Below are 23,134 nucleotides of genomic sequence, written 5' to 3' on the forward strand. Positions count from 1 at the left end.
GCGCCGGGAGCGCGCCAGCTCTGGCGAGGCGAGGTAACGCTGGCGGCTGGGTGGACGGCGGCGGCGTTCTGGCCGGGCAGAGAGCTCGGGCCCGTAGCCCGACTGCTCCCCTCTCGCCCACGGCGCGGAAGCTCGAACGCCGGCCTCGGGCAGCAGGCGGCACGGCAGACGGGGGTGGCGTTCTGGCCGGGCAGCCGTCGTAGAACTCGGGCCCGAAGCCCGACTGTTCTCGTCCTGCCCACTGGCACGAAAGCTCACAGGCCTCGAGGAGCTGACGGCACGCTCAGGTAGACGGGCGACGCACAGGAACAGGTTGGCAGGAGGCCCCGGGCGGGTGAAGTCCTGGTGGGCTCGGGTCCGGAACCCGACGGCCCGTCTTCAACGCCCGCTCCGGTGGTTGACCTCCTCCTGCCGTCGCTTCCTGGGACTCTCCTGGCGTCTCCCCGGCATCTCCCTGCTTGTCCTCTTGCGTGTCGCCCCCGTTCTGCCAGCGCACCACGCTTTTCTTGTGGTATGGCCGATTTGGCATTTACTGATTGGCTGCCCGACGCCCCGTGGTCTTTTCTAATTGGTTGCTTTTTTCTTTTTGTTGTCTTTCCTGCGCCGCGCGTTCACGTGCCGGGCGCTCTTCGGCGTCGTTTTCCTCCTTCCAGCTCGGCGCGCGTGCACTCAGCGTCGTCTGCTCTCGGCTGTCCCGATCACGGCACTATGTCGCGCACCACACATCACAGCGGTGCAGCGTTGGTGTATTGTGTGGTTCGTTGTTGACGGCGAATTTCAGCAAGCATGTCATCCATGGAACTGTAGCCTTCGCCGAGTTTCTTAAGAATATCAGCAGACGATGCCGACGTGCTGCGTACCTGGCTGCATAGGCCACTATCGGAACGATGTCGACAGTTCGGCGCACCACTTTTTCTGTGCTCCCAGCAATGCGACTCTTCGCTCAGCGTGAAACGGAGCGATTCCTCGTGCCGACCGGGAACTCTCTGCGAAATCAACGGCACGCGTTCGTCGTCATCTTCCACAGCTGGCTGCGTGGCCGTTCATCTTTCCAGCGTAGAATTTCACTTCACTTCTGTCGTCGTAATGGGGAGGTCGCGTTTACGGGGGTATGAGCCATTGCTTAAGGGAGTATGAGCCACTCACGGTCTTATGTAACGGAAAGATTTCATTTTGAAGAAATTTAATTTCGAAGAATCACAAGCGGCAAATCGCAGGCGAAGGCTGCTAACCACGCCGCCGAGCAAACTCGAGACATCGAACGCAAGCGACAACTGCGGACTGCGGGCATACCGTCAGTGATGTCGGGCTCTCCGTCGCAGCCGATTGTGTGTGTAACCTCATAACTGAGAAATACTTTAATGAACCCTCGGGATTAACCCAGTGATAAACACAGGGGCCGCACGTTTCAGCTTCGCTGATTAATTATCTTCACGGAATGAAAAATCCGACTTCTTTCTTTCTTTTCTTTTTTTTTGTGGCTTGTGTGTAGAAAGACCAACCTCATCTTTCTTTTTGTAGCGCTTCTTTGGCATGGTGAGAAGCTTCGGTGGGGATAAACATATCCTCCAATCACGCACTTTGGCCAGATATTCAGGCTCGTGAGCCTAAACTGAGCGAAACGCTAAGACGACAGGAAGAAACACACAACATTTAGAAACGCAGCTTCTGCGCTTCGCTGTATGCGTTTCTTCCTTTCGTGCAGTTTACCCTTCTTTCGGTATTAACGAACTGGCGCGATCAATCTTATTGCTGTAGGTGGATACCGCTTTCTCGTGGTATCACTAATTCGGACAAGGGAGCTCGCCAGCGAGCGTGAAACACGAGCAAACTGCCCGTCCGCACAAGCTCAAGGCTGTGACGAGGCGTCTGCAGTAGAGCTCGATGGAACAGCGCTGCCATCTGGCGGCTGTCACAGAAGTGGCGACAGCGGCTGTAAGCACGCGGGCGGGGAGTTTTACAACTGAAGCTAGTCTAGTAACGTTGACCCCACATGGACAACAGCGACACGCGACACGAAAAAATAATGCATGCATCAGCAAAGTCACAAGATATTTTTTTAGACTTATAAAAAGGAATAATTATTTTTGCCACGATGATATTTTCATCACGGACTGTGCTCAAGCGCTATTACTCTTCGCATCAGGAGTCTGTTGCGGTGGTCGGCCATCTTGGATGTGTTGATTGAAGTGCTTTTAGTTGTGAATAATTGGCCTCGAAATGTTTTCGTCCATCTTAAAGTGGAGTGGAGCGAAAATAGTAGAAGGGTGTTCGTTGGCTCTGGGATTGGCGACAGCACACACAGACTGTAAACCAATGTTTTCAAGTTCCTGGTGAACGATGGCTTGTACGAGGGGAACTGAAATTGTGGTGGCATCAGGGCTACGCGAACAGAAAGCTGCGGGCACCATCGCATCCAGTTCAAGTCTAACGATTCGCACCACGTCCTCTGATGGCGATGCATGCTGCTGTGTGGGTTGACCTTCACACGTGGACGTTGCGGCAATAGTGGGAAGTCTGGCGAATGGTTGCAAGATGCGTCGGGTTTTGGCCTGCTTGAATTGTTGGCACTCTTTAATGGTTGCGTCAATTGTAGAGCAGCTCTTGCACGAGCAGATTAAACGCGTCGTCAGCAATGCCCTTAAGCAAGTGCCCGACCTTCTCCGCTTCTGCCATATCGTGATTGACTTTACAACAAAGTGCCAGCACGTCCTGGATGTACGAGACATAGGACTCCGTGGGGGATTGGGCACGGGAGGCCATTTCCTACTTTGTGGCAATTTTACGGCCGGCTGGTTTGCCAAACAACTCTGTCAATTTCTCTTTGCATTATTCCCAGCTGGTTAGCTCCTCTTCGTGGTTTTCGTACCACACCTTTGCCGTGCCTCTTAGGTAGAATAACAGGTTAGCTAGCATAAGCGTAGGGTCCCATCTGTTGATTCCACTCACGCGTTCGTGCATGGCCACCCACTCTTCAACGTCGGCGCCATTGGTCCCGCAGAAAGTTCTAGGATCCTTGGGTTGTACAACGACAACCGACGGTGACAGCGATGTAGCTGGTGATGATGATGTTGAAGGCGGCAACGACGTTGATCCCGCCTGCTCACCGTCATTCATGGTGCGGATGGTGATGCGGCATCCACTGCGGAGTGCCATTTCCAGCCGTGGTACCCCGCCCCTTCGCCAATATGTTACGGGGATTTTGCGAGTATATAAAAACTGTATTTACAATATAGTATATACAGGATGAGTCAGAATAGTAAGATGGCTGACCACCAACAACACACAGCAGCCAGCATCTCCTATCTTCTTCTTCCTTTCTCTTCTTTCATCATTCCGTAACAATATCTTGGTAGGAAGCCTTTCAGTGGTCAACATACTGTTATTAACAATTTGAAATTTGCACCACACAAAGCTGCTCATTGTGTTTGAGTTTTGTGCCATGCGGAAGGAATGCCGTGACATGCAGCATTAAGAATGTTTGATGATTTGCTAGATAGCACAAGATATGGGACATTTGAAATTAGTAGCTGTATGGCAGCACCATTGAAAGTGTGTGCATGTCATGAAATGTCTGGCTACTTTTTCATATGAAAAAAAAAAAAAAGGTTACCCGCTGTGGTCGCTTAGTGGCTTTGGCGTTGCGCTGCTTAGAATGAGGTCGTGGGAACAAATCCAGGCCGAATTTTGATAGGGATGAAATGCGAAAACACCGGTGTACTTTAATTTAATTTTAAAAAATTGTTCTGTATATACCTAGTGAAGAAGCTTTGCTTTTTTGAGGCACAATTTCATTTCGTACATCTGTTGGATAGGGAGCAAAACTTAACTTGGATCATTATGTTCATTATTTCATTATAGCCTGGTTTGTCACAGTGAGGTTCAACTGTATACACTAGGCTTTTGTAAATTCAGCACCGTTTCATTCAACTCTGTTTAATTCAATTTTTCTATTAATTCGAACCCTACCGAAGGTCCCAACCAGCACTTATGCATTTATATGGGTGCAAACTTTCGTTATTTCAATTACAAAATTGGCCTTCGCCAGATAATTCAAGCTTGACCAGTCAGCACGCATATGCCTGACCCCTATGGTGACCCCAATAGCAATCCCTTTAGTGGCAGCGTCTTGTCTCGACAGGTATAGGAGAAAGTGAATGCGTTGCACAGACATCAAAATGATCTCCGGTCGAACACTAGTATTTTCGGCTTGTCCTTGAAAGAATTTCAAGCAGTAACCTAGCTCACAATGCCTGATTACGGTATTTCCCGATTTAAAGGCATGCCTTTTTTGTCAAGAAAATTTGCAATCAGATACGAAAGCAGAATTGCCTTTGCAGCTTTTGTTTTACCGCATAACACAAGTGTGCGGCGGCGAAGCTGACTTTAGGAAATCGGTTGCCAGTGTGCCATTACCATTGTACAACACACATTAGACTGCAAATTCCAAATACAGCGCAAAAAATATGCACACATATAAAAAAGACACGAAAGATGTGGTCAAGCGCTTTCGTGTCTTCTTTATGTGTATGTGTATTTTTTTCGCTGTATTTGGAATTTACAACGTTTGACCAACTAGCCCAACAGACTGAAACATATTAGACCCTTGCACAATTTATTTTGCTCAGAAAATCTGTTGTGTATCAGATTTATACTTTGTTTATGAGCTTTAATGTCATTTAGTCTCTGTGTCGACTGATAAATAGGCGTGTTTTTCTGAGAGGAAACTTTAGTTTGAAGTAGCGCTTGTCCTGTCTGGCTTTCCTTGTGTCCTAGCTTTTTGCTCTTTAAGTCAAGTATGAATTGTTACAGACTCGCCCAAGTTTCAGTTCTTGTAGTAATTTCTGCGTTAGCTTTGGGCACATAAAAAATGGGTGCGTGATTGATTCAGGGGCGTGTTCGTATCGCGCAAATACCATCAAATGAATCAGTGGTGTGTTTTGCCATTTTTTGTGCATCGTGTTTAATTCGAACCACCGGATAATGCCATAAATTTTGTTGGTCCTGTCACGGTCGAATTAACGCAGGTGGACTGTGTACTACTAACATAGAAATAAGTCGAGTCATATTGGTGAACCAAGGAGCAAAAGTGATGGGCAACTTCGATCGCTGTCATTCTCACACACTGTTCCAAGTCAGACATTTTTAACGGTGCACACTAGCCCTTTCCCTACCATAGGGTTTAAAATGGCCGTTTTTCGGCAGGTTATACTAGATTTTTTTTCGAAAGAAACGATTGCACTCGGAATTTTATGGAATAGATGAAAACAAAGCAGAATTAATTCAGTTTTCAGACATAAACTTTTATTAACGAGATGTATGTAACAAAAAATATAGATTTCCAATCACAAGATTGTGGAGCAAAATTGACAAAATTTTGATGCACTTGTGTCTAAAAAGATACGCTAAAAATTTTACATAGCAGAGTGTGGCTGTAGGCCAGTTGGTTATTCATAAATTTAAAAACATTTTAAGATTTTAGAAAAATTTTAGAAACATTTTCTCCTTTTTTTTGTGTGGTAAGGCCTGTCTATTCTTCTGAAAGCACATTTTTCCAGTCTAGCCTAACTCAATTGCCCCACAATAAAAATGTTTTAGTGCCTGTGTTGCATTGGGACCGCCATCAATCATTGAACCTTTGGTGATGATGTCTATTGAGAAACAATGTTGTTCTTTGCATGTCTCACAGCTTGGAGCTGGAGGTGCCAGAGTTTGGTGCCCTGTTCAAGGAGCGTGCCACGGCGCCCTTCTTTGTGTTCCAAGTGTTCTGCGTGGCACTGTGGTGCCTGGATGAGTTCTGGTACTACAGTGTGTTCACCCTGTTCATGCTGGTTGCATTTGAGTGCACCCTAGTGCAGCAGCAACTGCGCAACCTTTCCCTAATCCGCAAGATGGGCAACAAGCCATACATGATCCAGGTATGCTTAACACTTTGGCTGTTCAAAGCTTGGTGCAATGCATGTTTAATCCTTTAAGTGCCACGGTTAAAATTTGTTTGGCAAGAAGTGCCGAGGACGAGTCTATCTCTTTCTAAGTTGCGGTAACAGGCCGGGCTCATCCATTTGGCGGTCTTCCCTTTTTAGCCGCTAAGGCGCACTATGGACTGCGCTTGTTCGGCAGAGATCTTAAAGATGGTGACTGCCATTTGCATGTTGCTGCGACCTCAGGTGTGCACGTTCTTCAGAAGCAGGTCTTGCTTGTCTGACGATGCAGCACTTAGTCGACTTTATCCCATCTACAGCAGGCAAATAATGTCCAAGAGGGCTGTGCATTGTCCGGTGTGAGGGTCGAAGCAACACTGGCAATAAATTAAAAGTGAAAAATTGGCGAACTGGTATGGAAGCATGGCTAAATTCAAAGCGCAAACTACTGGGACACAAGGTAAGGCACAAGAATAGACACGGCGCTCACAGGGAAGGCGGACACGACGTCAGGCAATGAGAGAAAGCTGGGTGAGGTTTCTCTCCGGCATTAATTCATACACGCACCGACCAAGGGACTACCTTGGTCGGTGAGTGCGAACACTTCGAACATATGTCAAGCTCCACACATTACACAAAATCATTCCTCAAATATAAACAATTAGCTGAACTTAAGGCGCTAGATCGTAATTGCTGTCCGGATGAACCATATAACCGTCCTTTTAATATTGCCGAGCTTAAACCTGCATTGAGCACATGTAGGAGCTCTGCACCGAGAGCTGATAGAATCGTGCATGACATGATTAAGAACTTACACGAAGACACACAAATGACACTTCTGGCACTTTTCAACTCTATCTGGGCTGCCGGAAACCTCCCATCTTCATGGAGGGATGCTATTGTTATTCCTGTCTTGAAGCGGGGTAAAGACCCTTCTTTGGTGGCAAGTTATCGCCTGATAGCTCTTACAAGTTGCCTGTGTAAACTATTCTAAAAAATGATTAATTGTCGACTCATACATTTCCTTGAACTAAACAAGATGCTTGATCCCTATCAGTGGCTTCAGAGAAGGGCGGTCCACGACTGATCATCTTGTGCGCATTGAAGAAGCTATCCGTGATGCATTTGTGCATAAACGGTTCTTATCGATATTCCTCTATATAGAGAAGGCGTATGATATAATGTGGCGATACGGGACCTTGCGAGACTTGTTCGAAATGGGCATTCGTGGAAATATGTTCAACATGCTAGAAAGCTATTTGGCCAAACGTACCTTCCGTGTGAAAATCGGTAATGTATTGTCGCGGCCTTTTATACATGAAACTGGTGCACCCCAAGGAGGTGTGCGTAGCTGCACGCTCTTTAGCGTGAAGATGAACACGCTTCGGCCTTCATTACCGCCAGCCATTTCTTATTCTGTTTACATAAATGACATACAAATAGGTTTCAAATCCTGCAACCTTGCAGTGTGTGAGAGGCAAGTACAACAGGGATTGAACAAAGTGTCCAAATGGGCAGACAAAAATGGATTTAAAGTGAACCCCAACAAAACTTCTTGCGTGCTTTTCATAAGAAACGAAGGGCTCATTGCGGATCCCAATATCGAAATGTATGGTCAACAAATCTCTGTGAACAAAGAGCACAAGTTCTAAGGCATCATACTTGACTCTAAACTAACTTTTCTTCCACACATAAAGTATCTCAAGGTTAAATGCTTAAAAACAATGAACTTGCTGAAAATTTTATCCCACACTACATGGGGCAGCGATAGGAAGTGTTCAGTGAATCATTAAAGAGCCTGATTCGATCACAATTGGACTATAGTGCCGTGATCTACCATTCTGTCGCCCCGAGCGTGCTAAAAATGCTAGATCTTGTCCACCATCTAGGGATCCGACTAGCCACTGGCGCTTTCAGAACAAGTCCTATTGAAAGTTTATATGTAGAATCAAATGAATGGTCACTCCATCTGCAGAGAACATACATCAGCCAAACATATTTTCTAAAAGTTCAATCTAATCCTCAACATCCGTGTTTTAATACCATTAACGATATTACATATGTTACACTCTTTCGTAATCGTCCCTCTGTAAGACAGCCCTTTTCACTGCGTGTGAGGGGGCTTAGCGTTGAAATGGATGTCCCACTCCTCAACCATCGCTTAATGCCTCCAGCTAAGCTGCTACCTCCTTGGGAGTGGCAGCTGATACAATGTGATATAGCTTTCCTTCAAGTTACAAAGCACGCTCCAGAGATTGAAATCCAAATGCATTTCCTGGAACTCCAGTACAAGCACTCCTGCATGGAGTTCTACACAGACGCATCGAAGTCACACGACGGAGCTGCCTATGCAACCGTTGGTCCATCTTTCTCGGAATCCGGTGTATTGCACCCTGAAACATGTATCTTTACGGCTGAGGCCTACGCACTATTGTCGGCTGTGAAGCATATAAGGAAATCAAAACTCCAAAAATCGGTTATATATATTGACTCCCGAAGTGTTGTGAAGGCCTTGATGTCATTCTGTAAGCACGAAAATCCAGTAATTAATCAACTCTATTCTGTCCTGTGTAAGGCATATATATCTAACCAGCATGTGATTATATGCTGGGTGCCTGGCCATAGGGGCATCGAGGGTAACGTTCTAGCGGACCAGATGGCCTCAATTCCATCGCTTGCTGTTAATCCTACCGCTCCAGTCCCTGTCACTGACCTGAAGACCTTCTTACGAAGGAAACTGCGAAACTACTGGCAACGCTTCTGGGACTTGGAAACAAATGATAAGCTGCACGTAATAAAGCCACAATTAGGTTTTTGGCCTTCTGCAACAAAATCATGCGGAACAGATGTCCTATTTTGTCGTCTTAGGATAGGACACACATTTGGCACCCATAACTTTTTACTCACTGGAAACGAGCCTCCAACCTGTGGTAGATGCGGGGAGAGGCTGACCATCCTCCACGTCCTCCTGGAGTGTTGGGAAGCTGAACCTGAGAGAAAGAAACATTTTCCTTTAGCATACCGGCAGCACGTCCCCCTTCATCCTGTAATGTTACTTGGCCCAGAACCACTCTTTGACACCAACGCAGTCCTAGGTTTCCTGAAGGATGTTGTGTTACATGTTATTATCCCCCATTCATTCGTAGCGCCTCCTCCCTTCAGAGGATACCGCTGTGATGTTTCGTATAGCACATACCTCTAGGCCTTTGTGTTTCAAGGGCTCTGGCGAGGCAGCAGTGCTCTAGGCAAGTTTAGCATTTCACATATTTTGTATATTGCATCATTTCCCAATGCGTTTTTGTGTTCATAGTACACATCAATAATCATTGCCATAATTTTATTACGCACAGATTTTATGCAATTTGCACCAACATATTTAGGCCCCTTTACAGCCACGTCACATTAACTTCACAGCACCCATCAGTCCACTGCGAACTCGTTAATACTAGCATGGCGCTCTTTGGCCATACCTGGCCCTTGCACCATTAAACATCAAACATTCATTCAAAAGACATGGCGCTACTTGCAGCTGAAAGTTTATTGGAAAGGTTATAGACTTTATAAACCCGACATGACCTACATCATCAAAGGTCATCAAACAACATAAAAAGAGCAGGTAAAACAACCACAACTATTAATCTGTGTTAGCACACCAAAAACTGCTACGTCTTAAGTCGCATCAAGAAAAGATATTTCAGTGTCATGAAGCACTATAGAAGCATGACTGACAAACCCTGTCCCCTTTTTCTTTATGTCGTGGGCCTCTACAATTCCTCTTGTTCTTTGTGCTTATACAGGACTGTTGTATTTCCAACCTGGGGTGTGCATTTACCTTGTGAATTGCAAGATGTATGTGCGCAGTCGCTTTTGTGGAATTCGAATGCTCCTTCCGCCTAGTGTTAAAATATCGGCCAGTTTGTCCCACATATGTTTTTCGACTTGAGAAAGGCACATAATACACCATTGAATTTGAGCATGAAACAAAATTGTTTGCATTATTAAGGGGGGACGCGGTTTTCGCATTGTGAAAAATTGCCAAAAAAAACAATTTTTTGAAAATCACATTTTCAGTTTCTATAACCCTTTTTCTATCCGATACCCAAATATCATTACTGTAAACCACTTAGAAGTGCTAAAAAAAATCGTTTTATAAGCCAAGGCGGCGAAAAATCTCGTGGAAATCAAGAAAGAACAGCGTTTTTCAAGCCACAATATCTCCGTAATGGCGTGACCGAGCGCCGCCGTCTTGGTCTTGTTGGAAAGCGCATTTCTCCGTCTTCGAATTTGCCACTTTAGCTATCTCCTCCATACAGAAACAAGTGCACAAAAAGCAAATTATTGAAGGTCGTGCCAGAGTCTGCGATTGGCCGCGCCCGCCACACGGCTCCAGCGCGGTTCGCCATTGGTCCGGCGCTCGCGTTGTCTGCTCAGCTCTTTGCACCTCGCGAATCTGGATGTCTCCGGTCACCGTAATCTCATTGTGTCAAAACGGGCGCAACGCGGACATTGCAGTAGCGTGGCCGATCCCTATGCTTGTGGACGTTTCAGACTCTTGGCTAAGCATTCGGAGCATCGGCGAAGCAGACTTCGCGACCAAGATTCACGTGCAAAATCCTCGGACATGCGGCTAAGCCTTTCAGCGCTCGGTGTTTCGGAATTCGTGATAAGCACATCGCACACACAATCCTAGGACACGCGGCTAAGCATTTCGCGCATAGGGAGTCTCCGACTTGGTGATCACGCACATCGCGCACGGAATTCTCGGACCCTCACCTAAGCATTTTGTGCATCGGTGTCTCCGACTGCGCGATAAGTACATTGAGTGTCGACTCCGCGAGCCCGCGTCTAGGCATTTTGCGCGGCGACACCTCGGACTGCGCGAATAAGCGCATTGAGCGTCGACTCCTCGTGCCCGCGACTAGGCATTTCGCGCATCGGCACCTCGGACTGCGCGGCTAGGTACTTCACGCGTCGGCACCTCAAACTACGTGACTAAGCACATCGCGCGTCGACTCCTTGTATCTGCGGCTAGGCATTTCATACATTGGCACCTAGAACCCGCAACCAAGCATATTGCGCGTTCACTCTATTATCATATTGACACAATAGCTTGTAACAATATCTATCATACCACCCCTTCATAAAGAGAACCTCATCATGAGCTCTGTTCACTAAGCCACTTTGGCTGGCACAGACACCTGGCTGCAGAAGTGATCGAGGCATCATACAAAAGTACAATTCCGGTAAGCACCTAGCAGCTGCAAATCTATCACTGGCTCTCTGATCCCAAGTTCTACAGCCATTGTCAAGTAAAGATTACTTGGGAGTCTGCTGATACTCGGAGCCTTCATTCAGTAACATGGTCAATTCTACCAAAAGAACAAAAAGAAAACATGCCTCACTGATTGTATGGAGATTGTTATCATTCGGGCAGCTTGTGGGTACAGGCTGCCTGAATGTACACTGAAACTATATTCATGCCCACACAGAGTTCTGCACCTCACTTGGTTTGAAACCTAGGCGCCGGGCTCTTTGTAGAGCAGCAGCAGCAGCAAGGAATGCCCTATAAAAAGAAAAGGGGGGTAAAGCACACCAGACCAGAGGCCACATGTACAAGAAGCTCCACATCACAAAACACCCCAAAGACTACAAATTTGGTGCCTTTTAGAGAAATGAAGAGAAGGTGAAAATTTCAAAGCCGTTTTCTCAAAACTGTTTTTCTGCCTTGCTGCTCAGTTTCTGGAGCTGATTTCTTTGTTACCATTTAACATATTGTTACGTGTAGCTGAAGCTGAATGCTATTTACAATTTATTTACAAGGAAGCTAATGGAGGCCAAAATGGCAACGCTATATCAAGCCGGCACACACGTTGTCTTCTTTCTCCTCAGTGCAGCCACACTGTGGCGCTGTTCTGTAGCATCACCCCCGGCTGTAGAAGCACAGTCCCGGGGCTTAATCTACACATCCGCGGTGAAAGGTGTGTGGTATGGCTTTAGTCTCGCCACGTGAACGATGTCACTTGCAGCTGATGATGACGCTGAGAGGTCGACGGGGATGATTTCATACGTGACATCGGTCACTTGTCGCACCACGTGGTAAGGGCCAGTGTAGCGCGACAGCAGCTTTTCGGAAAGGCCCACACGTCGAATGGGTGACCAGAGAAGCACCAGAGAACCCGGAGAAAAGTGCACGTCGCGATGGTGGCCATCATAGAGGCGTCTCTGATGCTCCTGTGAAGCCTTGAGACGGGTGCGGGCGAGCTGGTGCGCGTGGTCGGCGTGTGCGATCGTGTTGCGGGCGTATTCAGTGGCTGAACGTGTGGCCGAGGGCAGCAAAGTGTCCAAGGGCAACGCGGGCTCTCGGCCATATAGGAGATATAATGGTGAATAGCCGGTGGTGTCGTGACGCGATGAATTATACGCGAACGTCACATATGGTAAGTGAAGATCCCAGTCGTGGTGATCGGTCGCAACATACTTCGAAAGCATGTCGGTGATGGTCCGGTTGAGGCGCTCCGCGAGGCCGTTTGTCTGTGGGTGGTAGGACGTACTGAACTTGTGCTTTGTCGAGCAGAAGCGGAGGATGTCCTCGACGACTGCCGCGAGAGAAAGCTGCGGCCACGGTCAGTGAGTAATTGGCGCGGAGCACCGTGCACTAAAATGATGTCATACAGAAGAAAGTCAGCAACGTCAGTAGCACAACTTGTCGGGAGGGCTCTGGTGATTGCGTACCGCGTAGCATAAGCAGTAGCAACGGCGACCCATTTATTTCCGGAGCCCGAGAGAGGAAATGGTCCTAGAAGGTCTAGACCAACACGGAAAAAGGGTTCGGGTGGGATATCGATTGGCTGGAGGCATCCAGCTGGAGGTGTGGAGGGCTTCTTCCGGCACTGACAGGGCTCACAAGCGGCAACGTAGCACCGCACGGATCGGGTGAGACCTGGCCAAAAGAATCGACGGCGTACACGGTCATATGTGCGAGAGACGCCCAAGTGTCCAGCCAAGGGAGTGTCGTGAAGTTGCTGGAGCACAGTCAAACGCAGGTGCGATGGAATGACGAGCAGAAGGTCAAGGCCGTGTGGATCAAAATTTCGGCGGTATAATGCCCCCTCAAGGAGAAACATCCGGAGAGAGGCGTCACCAGGAGTTGACTCCAGACGGTCGATGAGGGCTCGTAATGAAGGATCGCGGCGTTGCTCGTTGCCGATTTGAAGCAACTGGGACACAGAGAAAACGCAAGCGATGGCTTTCGCATCAGCCGGTTCATCGACGGGGTAGCGGGACAAACAATCGGCATCCAGGTGCAAGCGTCCCGTCTTATATACCACGGTGAAGGTATGTTCTTGCAGGCGTAATGCCCAGCGAGCGAGTGGTCCCGTTGGGTCCTTGAGCGAGGATAGCCAGCAGAGAGCGCGGTGATCAGTGATGACACAGAAGGGGCGTCCGTACAAGTATGGACGAAACTTCGCAACAGCCCACACAAGAGCGAGGCGCTCGCGCTCTGTGATTGAATAATTGCGCTCGGCGGGTGATAGAAGTCTGCTGGCGTAGGCTATAACGCGATCATGTCCGCGCTGGTGTTGTGCTAACACTGCTCCTATGCCGTGACGAATGGCATCAGTTCGAACTTCCGTTGAGGAAGACGGGTCAAAGTGGGCCAAAATTGGAGGCGTAGTAAGGAGAGTAGTCAGCTGCGAAAAAGATGCGGCATGGTCAGGACCCCAAGAAAAAGGGGCGTCTTTCTTCAAGAGGTTGGTAAAGGGACGTGCGATGGTCGCAAAATCCTTCACAAAGCGTCGGAAATGAGAGCAAAGCCCTACGAAACTACGAATGTCCTTAGTAGACTTCGGAACAGGAAAATTCGTAACGGTGCGAATTTTGTCCGGATCAGGTCGCACGCCTCTGGCATGTACGAGGTGTCCAAGGATGGCGATTTGGCGGCGAGCGAAGTGACATTTTGATGAGTTCAAGTGGAGACCAGCGCGGCGGAACACGTTAAGAATCGCTGAAAGACGACCTAGATGCGTGTCGAATGTGGGTGAATAAACGATGACGTCGTCCAGATAGCACAAACAGGTGGACCACTTGAACCCCTGAAGCAAAGAGTCCATCATTTGTTCGAAGGTGGCGGGCGCGTTACAGAGACCGAAAGGCATCACCTTGAACTGATAAAGGCCATCAGGGGTAACAAATGCAGTCTTCTCTCGGTCCATGTCGTCGACGGATATCTGTCAGTAGCCGGACCGCAAGTCGGTAGAAGAAAAATTGGTGGCACCGTACAGGCAGTCTAGAGCGTCATCAATACGTGGCAAAGGGTACACGTCCTTTTTTGTGATTTTCTTCAGGTGGCGATAATCTACGCAAAAGCGCCACATTCCATCCTTCTTTTTGACAAGTACGACGGGAGACGCCCAGGGACTACAGGAAGGCTCCATAATGTCCTTTGCAAGCATCTTTTTGACTTCCTCTTGGATAACAGCTCGTTCCGACACAGAAACACGATATGGACGTCGGTGAATAGGGTTCGCATCGCCAGTATTTATGCGATGGGTCACGACGGACGTTTGACCTAAGAGTCGATTGTCAAAGTAAAAAATGTCGCGATAACCTTCAAGAACACAGCAAAGAGCTTCAGCTTGAGCAGGTGTAAGGTCAGAGGAAACCATCTCCTCAATGTCGACGTCGGTACCGTGCGATGACGTCACGGTATGGGCTGAGCTGTAACGATCTTCCACTGTGAATGGCTCGACCTCATCATCCTGCATGGCGCTAATTATAGCCAAGGAGATCCCCTGAGGCAGAACTTGCGCGGTTAGCGCAAAATTGACAAGTGGAAGGCAGGTGCGGTTGCCAGTAATTTTAGCACAGTGTGCGGCACGGTAACACCATGTGTAAGCATAACGGCCGGAATTGGTGTGGCCACGTAATTGTCGTCAGGTACAGCTGGTGAGGACAACAAGTCGACGTGTGTCGCAGAGTGAGGCAGTAGGCGAATAAAATCCATGCAGCTCAAATGGCGTGGAGGCGGGTCCACAGGGTCGGCAAGAAGAGGCAAGTCAAGGCAAAGTGAGCTGGCCGAACAGTCAATGAGGGCAGAATGATTGGCAAGAAAATCCAGACCGAGAATGATTTCGTGAGGGCAGTGCTCGATGACAGTGAAGAGAACGACAGTGTGTCGCTCAGCAATGGTGATTCGGGCAGAGCACATGCCAACAATAGCGACAGTCCCTCCGTCGGCGACTTGTACAACTCGGTTCGGGGCGGGTGTCAGAACTTTCTTGAGCCGACGGCGAAGAGCAGCACTCATAATGGACACGGACGCCCCGGTGTCAATCAATGCGCACACAGGAACATTGTCGACGAGAACGTCCAAAAGATTCTTGTTCGTGAGTAAGGTGAAGCGAGGATTTCGTGCCAATATCGTCATTGCAGCTTCGCCTCCAGAAGCTGCACTGTCTAGTTTTCCGGTCAGGGGTGCGCCAAGTAGGTCGGAGAAGGAGCACGGCGTGACAGGGGCGAGCGAGATTGGCGGCGGGAGGGAGAAGGCGAGCGGGAGTAGCGGGGTCTTGTCAAAGATGTCGCAGGGTCAGATGATAGAGCGGGCATAGCAGGAGCGAAGGAAAAGGACGCGCTAGAGGGGTGAGGGTGGCAATCAGGAGAACAGTGCGCCGGAGAAGTCCAGCGGCTGCGGCAGTGGCGAGCGACATGTCCAATGCGTCAGCAGTTAAAACAGATCGGCTTGTCGTCCACGGTTCGTCATTCGGAGGGGTTGCGATGTCCATAAAAGGAGTGAGAAGAGCGGGGTGGGGACGAGCATGGAGAAAGAGGTTCTGAGTGTACGCAACGAATGGATTGCAGGCCGACGTTGGACAACTCTTCACGGACGACGGCCTGGATCAAGGAGATTGTCACCGGAGAATGATCAGGTAACGGGAATGAAGGGGCCGCCGGTTGTGCCGCTTCGACCTCACGACGAATGATGCGGGTCAGGTTATCACATCGCGACGGCTGGTGAAAGAGGTCGTCACAGGATGACGTAGCGGCTGTGTTGGGAAGTCACGTGATGTGCTGGGATACCCGGCGGCTTTTAGCATGCTCGAGACAGCGGCACTCCTTGAGGATGGTATCGATGCTGGTGACGTTCGTAAACACAAGTAAATTGAAGGCGTCATCAAGAATGCCTTTGAGGAATGTGATTAACCTTATCATCCTCAGACATGTTCGGTTCAGCCTTGGCACAAAGGGCCAAGACGTCGATAATGTACGACACGTGGGACTCGGTCAACGTCTGTACACGTGTGGCAAGGGCTTTCTTGGCATTGACTTGTCGACCAAATGGATTGCCAAAAAGGTCGCGGAGCTTGTCTTTGAAGAGATCCCAGCTCGAGATCTCCTCTTCGTGAGTCTGGAACCACGCCAGTGGAGCTCCGTCGAGGTAGAAAAGAATGTTGGCAAGCATAATAGTCGGATCCCACCTGTGACTGGTGCTGACACATTCATATAAGCGTAGCCAGTCGTCAACATCAGGACTGCCGACTCCGTTGAAAACACCAGGATCCTGAGGTGGGGAAACGGCGACGTAGGTCGGGTCTGCAGGCGGAGACGCTTGCGTAGATGAAGTGCCGCCAGCAGGAGCCAAAGTTGCATTATCGCCGTTGCCACCACTGCGAAGCTTCATGACGGGTACAGGGAACGTCCACCTCCACCAAATTAATGTTACGTGTTGCTGAAGCTGAATGCTATTTACAATTTATTTACAAGGAAGCTAACGGAGGCCAAAATGGCGACTCTATATCAAGCCGGCACACTCGTCGTCTTCTTTCTCCTCAGGCAGCCACACTGTGGCGGCTGTTCCGTAGCAATATTTTGACTCCGTTTTTTTTGTCACGTTCTTTGAGCTACAGTGCAGGTCGTGACATTCTCACTTTCTTATCTTGACCCTTTGTAAGTTTACAATATGGCTATTCGTCTACCCCGAAAGTGTGCTTGATGTGAAGGTAACATAAAATATGGCACTCCAAAAAATTAGTGTTGCGAAAAAAAAAAAAAAAAAATGCAAGAATGTCATGACCTTCAGTCTGCATTTAGCTATGCAGTCAGTACTTAAGAAGCCTTCTATCACATTTTTTAAATTCCCCAGGCTCTCCAGAAAGTTAGAGGGAGAAAAATTCTGCTCAATAATATTGAATAAAATGTTCTCAAGATATCGGTCTGAAACTTTTATGGAAGCATCAGGGAGACATTCTAAACATTTGTGCCAATTTTTATCAAAATCCATGAAGAAATAAGGAATTTGATTTTCAAAGCCACGTCCATCCTTAACACTGCAACCGGACATTGCTTGCATCTGCAGTGTAGCTGCTGAATCTTTCGCTATGCCTGCGCACGGCTGAACAAATGGTAGCGAGCTTGTTCTTTTCCGAGAAAACGACATTTGCGTCATAGTGACATGCTATCTTCTTCAACCTATGCAACAGGCAGTGGACAGTTGCAGTAGCACTGTGTCCTGTCTTTTTTTGTGCCTTACCTAGTGTCCCAGCAGTTCGTGCTCTGAATTTAGCCAGACTGGCAATAAAATCCGCAAAGTCGCTTACTTATGGGGTGTAGTGCCGGACTTTGCCTTGTACCGTATTTTGAGATCTAAGTACGAAAGCAGCATTCTAATCCTCCACAGTTACTTTTCGAGAACTATGACTTTTTGCATTTGAAAGTCTTTCTCAACCAATGCTTGCTCTAAAATGTACCTGTAGCATCGAGCATTTGTGACAAGTGAACCACCATCAACTCTCCGACATTTCTAGTCCACGTACCGTATGTTACTGTGCATAACTCACACCCCCAATACACCGATCTCTATGGTGCATGTGCGCACATTGCGGAAGTGCCGCCACATTACATCTAGTCCTTGGGAGGTATTTTAACACGGCTGGAAGGCCCTGCGCATTGTTCATCTGCTTTGCCTTTTCGCCATGTAAAGCTTCCTGGAAGCAGTGGGGGACAGTTCATAAGGGTGCATATTCAGCAGTTGAAAAGTGTTTACCTGGTGGCTCAACCATGCAGGCCGCTCGTGTTTATGGACCCACTCACCCACTATTCCGCCTGATTTTCTTGCGTGCAGGGGAATACCAGATGCGTTAAAACTGTCATGGAAAGGGTGGGCGGCCGTTTTGCTTTCTCTCTCTCTGGACGCGTACTGAGCATGATTGCAGGTGATGCAGACGCGAAGCAGCTCATCTTGTGGCGCACTGCGCCAACTCGTGAAGCTCTCTGTGGCCTTCACAATCGGCGTGCGGGCATGACGTGCTGCGCAATAATGGCAGCAGATACGAACGCATGTAGGCAAACTTTTCGCCCCGTATCGGCATCGTTCGTTTAGGGGAACTTAGCAACACAAATGTTGAGCTCAGTCTGCGTGGAAAACGGTGTCCAGAATGCAAAATTTTGATTGTTGAATCCGACAATCGGTCATGACGTATTGTTATATACGTGTTTTTTTTTTGCTGATAGCATAATGCGTAAGTTTATACTCTTAAGGGAGGGGGACATGGGTGTTAAAAAATGAAAATCGCAAAAAAGGAAAAGATTTTTGGGAACTACTTGTTTCGGCATTTGTAATGCCTAATCTACACCATATGAAAACGATTTGCCAAAAAACTTCTTAAGTGTCAGAAAAAAATTTTGTCGGTGCGGACGGCGAGGAACGACCCTAAAATCGCGCTGAAACACCAGAGTTCACAGAGCTGTTTCTTGTCTTTCCCACCGCTGAGCGCTGCAATCTTGGCAACGCTCGAAAGCTCAAAGTTCCGCTGTTCAGTTCCCTGCACCCTCGCCGACGATGGACGCATACAAAAAGCACGAACTTAAAACAATCAGGGGCCGGTCTGACGAAGCTCGCGATGCACGCAGCCCTCCTATTGGCTCAGTGCACCAGCGTACTGAGTGGTGCCTTTTGAGTGGCTGTGGCTATGGCAACTAGGCCTAGCAGACGAGTTCATCTGTTAGGCCTGGCAGTGGGTCACTTTGAAAACTGCTGATATGCCGTTTCTTTGTTCATCGTATTGCAAACATATGCGACAAATTGACCCTCTCTAAAGAAAGAAAACAGTTTTAAACCAAACACACGTCCACGAAAAGCGAAGTACAAGCAGTCTCTGCTTCCTACGGCAAGTAAGAGGAGGCAGTCATCCCAAGGTTCAGACAAGCCGACAAGATTGCGCCAGAGATAAGTCACTGCGTTGCGTAATCTCGTATTGCATTGGCAATAACGCAGCAGTGAAGCTAACCATTGCGTTTTGTCACCGGGTGTAGGTCTACTTTGGAGACTGCAGACGATGTGCCGATGCCTATCGTGCTTCTCGCGTGTACGCGGGTTCGTGTTGGTGCATTCCAAATTCTGTTACGAGCCTATACATGTGCCTAATGTCTACATCAGTGGAATAATTTTGTGTTTTTGAATATATTGTAATTACTATTTCCCAGTTTTGAAGCTTGAAATTAATATTTTCCCCAGTTTTTTTTTTTTCTCTTAAGTATAGCCTTTTTAAAGTCTCAAATGTTAAGATCAGCATTGTGTCCTTTCTATTCATTCGTGTCATTTTTTTTCTTAATACAGGCTAGTCAGAGAGTGAACAAAAACTATGATATAGTATTTTAGGACACCGAAATATTTTGAAATCCTGTTGAAAGTAGAAATCGCTAACAAGAATTCGCATTTGTAGAGCTGCAAGTTTAGAATATCATAACTTTGACTAAAGTACAGATACAAGCATCCAAGTGCTAGCTCGCACTATATGAACATGCAGGACCACACCTGCTTAATTTCAGCTATGTTGTTGCAGTACATTTTTTGCAAATTACATCTGAAATTTTTAACACAAGAATTGTAACTACATTTCTTTTTTTCGTTGACCTCAGCAAAAATCGAATTGCATATTTATAAGCAGCACACAAGATTGGATGTGTCCTGAAAGTTTCATGTCTCTAGAGCGAGTATCAAAAATGGTTGTTCTGGATGCCATGTCCCCTCTTATTTAATGCTGTTTGTTTTTTGGACTTTTCTCAAAACACAAATTTCGGGCTCCATGTGATATTCAGGCCTCGATATCTCGACACCAAGAACAGATAGAAATAATTTTTTTTTGCAGAATGGAGCCTTATGTATACTCTCTGAAGTATAGCAAGCAATTTTTTTTGTTTTCACTTTGGAAATTATTTTGCTACAATTTCTGCCACATGGTTGCCATATTTTGTGGGCTTGTATTCAATGGGCTGTAAAATATCTGTGAAGCATCAGATATAAAATGTGCTTACTGTCCATCATTCCTTACACTTTATGCTACCTAAACATGTCTTACGAATAATTTTTTATTCTGCCATTAATTTTCCATTCTGGTTGTAAACAGTGGAAGTGAGATGATATTTATTGTAGGAACTAATTGACCTACAACAAAACTAATTACGTATTTGAAATCTGCACAAAAATCGTAATAAGATTGGACAGTCAATAATATTGATCAAAAAGATGAACATTACCGCATTTACTCGCATAATCATACTTTTTTGTAAAAAAATTGATGCAAATTCAGGGGTGCGATCATTACGCGGGCTAAGTTTTCCGGGGAAAAAATTTTGCACACCGAACACACAAAAAGGCAAGTTCTGGGTCAGAATTCTTACGGTAGCTATCTTAAACATAAGCAAACATAAAAGTTGAGTAAGGCTTACCTCTGTAATAAATGCACACGTTATGTAGGTACTACATGAATTGCGCATTGCCCTTTTATTTTCTTTTTCTAATTGTATAAAGGGTGCCTCACTTTATTCCGAGTATGAATCTTCACAGTCATCGCTGCAAGCTTCATTGTCAGAACCGGCAGTGTCGTCGCTGGGGGCATCTTCACAGTCCCACAGAAAGTCGTCTTCTGTCCCGACCAGCGCGTTGGATATGCCGGTCTTCTTAAAACTCTTTGCCACTATCTCGTCAGAGATACCACTCCACGCTTCGATGATCCAGGAGCAAAGCACCTCCATGGACAGTCTTCGGATTTTGCCACTCAGCGTCAAATCATGTTTGCCACTCTGCACACAGTTTTCAAATATTGTCCTTGAACGGTTTGTTCAGTGACATGTCAAGAGGCTGTAGCAGCGACGTCAGGTCCCCAGGGATGACTGCAGTGTCCATGCATAGCTCCTTAAGCTCAGCTCGAACGTTATCGACAAGATGGCCTTGGAAACTGCCCAACATAAGAAGGGAGGGAAGCAGAAGCGCTCCTGGTCTTCGTCCCCAAACAGTCTTGATCCAATCGACCATGAGTTCTGCCGTCATCCACCCTTTTACTTGAGCGCGGATGTGGATGCCACGGGGAAAGTTTCCCTTCAGAATAGTCTTCGGTTTCAGTATGACGTATGGTGGAAGCCTTCGCCCTTCTGCTGTCAGTGCAAGCATTACGGTGCTTCACAGCTTCTCAGCACCAGATGTCTTCGCGAAGACACTCCGAGCACCTATCTCGTTGACTGTTGTGTTTCGGGGCATGTCGAAGGTCGACGAAGTTTGGTCGGCGTTCCCTATTTGCGACAAGAGGAAGCCATTCTTCTTGTGGATCCTCGCGATGAAGCGATGAAAGTCTATCACTTTGTCTTCATACGCGGATGGGAGCCGCTGGCACAATGACGTCCGCTGCCTCAGTGACAGTCCATTTCGTCGCATGAAGCAAGTTGTCCAACTGGAGCTAGTGCGGAAGTCCTTTGTGATCATTCCCAGCTTCCTGGCAATCGCACACGCCTGTGTCTGTATCATTTCCAGTGATACTGCACAACCATCTTTTTGCAGGTCCTTCACGTATTTAATTAATTAAATTATGGGGTTTTACATGCCAAAACCACTTTCTGATTATGAGGCACGCTGTAGTGGAGGACTCCGGAAATTTCGACCACCTGGGGTTCTTTAACGTGCACCTAAATCTAAGTACACGGGTGTTTTCGCATTTCGCCCCCATGGTAATGCGGCCTCCGTGGCCGGGATTCGATCCTGCAACCTCGTGCTCAGCAGCCTAACACCATAGCCACTGAGCAACCACGGTGGGTCATTCTCTTTCCATGAAAACAGTTTCTTAAATGGACTACTTGCTTAGTTTAAGGACTGCCTCCTCAACGTGAGGGAACTTGCCTGTTTTGGGTTCGTGGAAAGCCCAGCGCATCCTATCAGTAGCCATCAGCTGCTCGCGCTGATTTTTCCAGTACCGTATTCGGATTTAATGGATGCCGAAATGCCTACGGCAGCACGGTTGCCGTGCTCCAGTGCATAGTCAACAGCCTTAAGCTTAAACGTGGCCGTAAAAGTCGCATACTGTTCCTTGGTGAAACGGCAACAACACAGACAAACAATCGCAAAGCACACTGCCGCCTTGAAAAGTGGCGAAAACGCGGTGTCCGGGGAAACAGGTCGAAACGCACTTGCTGCGGGATGTGAATATGTCAACCAACAGGCGGCTGCTGCTGTAACAGTGCGGGACATCAAAAAAAGAAGGCCGGCTGACGGAGCTAGCCGAATACGATTTCTTTTTTTCGTGAATACACTACGTTCATTGAAACAGCTGCTTCCGTATCAGTAATGAATAAGATTGTTCAATTGGCAACCATGCTAAAGCGAACAAATAATAAACCCAAGGCAAGTTTAGTTGTAGATCTTTTTTTCATTCATGAAGTACAGAAAATGATGGAGGGAATGAAATGGGGCATCTGCTTAAGAATCTGCTTGGTGCTTGGAGTCTGCTTGGCAAGTTTTGAAGAGTTGTTTTCGCAGCATTCGACAGATGGTAAGCATGATCATCAACTAGGCTTTGCAAATGACATATCGCTGTGGCAAATTCAAGGGTGCGATCATTCTGCAAGTGCGATCATTATGCGAGTAAAGGCGGTACTTCAATAGCAGTGTCTTCCCTTAAGTCGACTGCACTGTAGCAGTAAAGCTTTGTCAATTTGTTAAATGATCCTAAAGTACGCAAGAATGCTCTTAAAAGTGACCACTTGAATATGTGATGTATAGGAATGTTGGATTTATATGCCTGCTCTGACCATGTGAAGCAGTGGTTATGCTTTCTTCTAAACAGTTCTTTTGCTACAGAAAGCATAGAAATGCAAGTCAACTAAATCATTCCTTCAGTAATACACGAGCCCAAAGTTGCTATATCCACTCTGTTGGAGTAGTTGCGATT

At 47.3% G+C, this 23,134-nt stretch overlaps 1 protein-coding gene across 2 annotated transcripts in view; it reads left to right on the forward strand.

Annotated features, from left to right (window-relative positions):
* The window catches only part of LOC126516509 (endoplasmic reticulum transmembrane helix translocase), a 278,190-nt gene that overhangs the window by 18,735 nt on the left and 236,321 nt on the right, over positions 1-23,134 (forward strand). For both annotated transcript variants that reach the window (XM_050166639.3, XM_055063942.2), the window contains exon 4: positions 5,690-5,918. In XM_050166639.3, coding sequence (XP_050022596.2) covers positions 5,690-5,918 — 229 coding nt within the window. The remainder of the gene's footprint in view (positions 1-5,689; positions 5,919-23,134) is intronic.

Source organism: Dermacentor andersoni, chromosome 1 (assembly GCF_023375885.2).
Source record: "Dermacentor andersoni chromosome 1, qqDerAnde1_hic_scaffold, whole genome shotgun sequence".
Taxonomy (NCBI): domain Eukaryota; kingdom Metazoa; phylum Arthropoda; class Arachnida; order Ixodida; family Ixodidae; genus Dermacentor; species Dermacentor andersoni.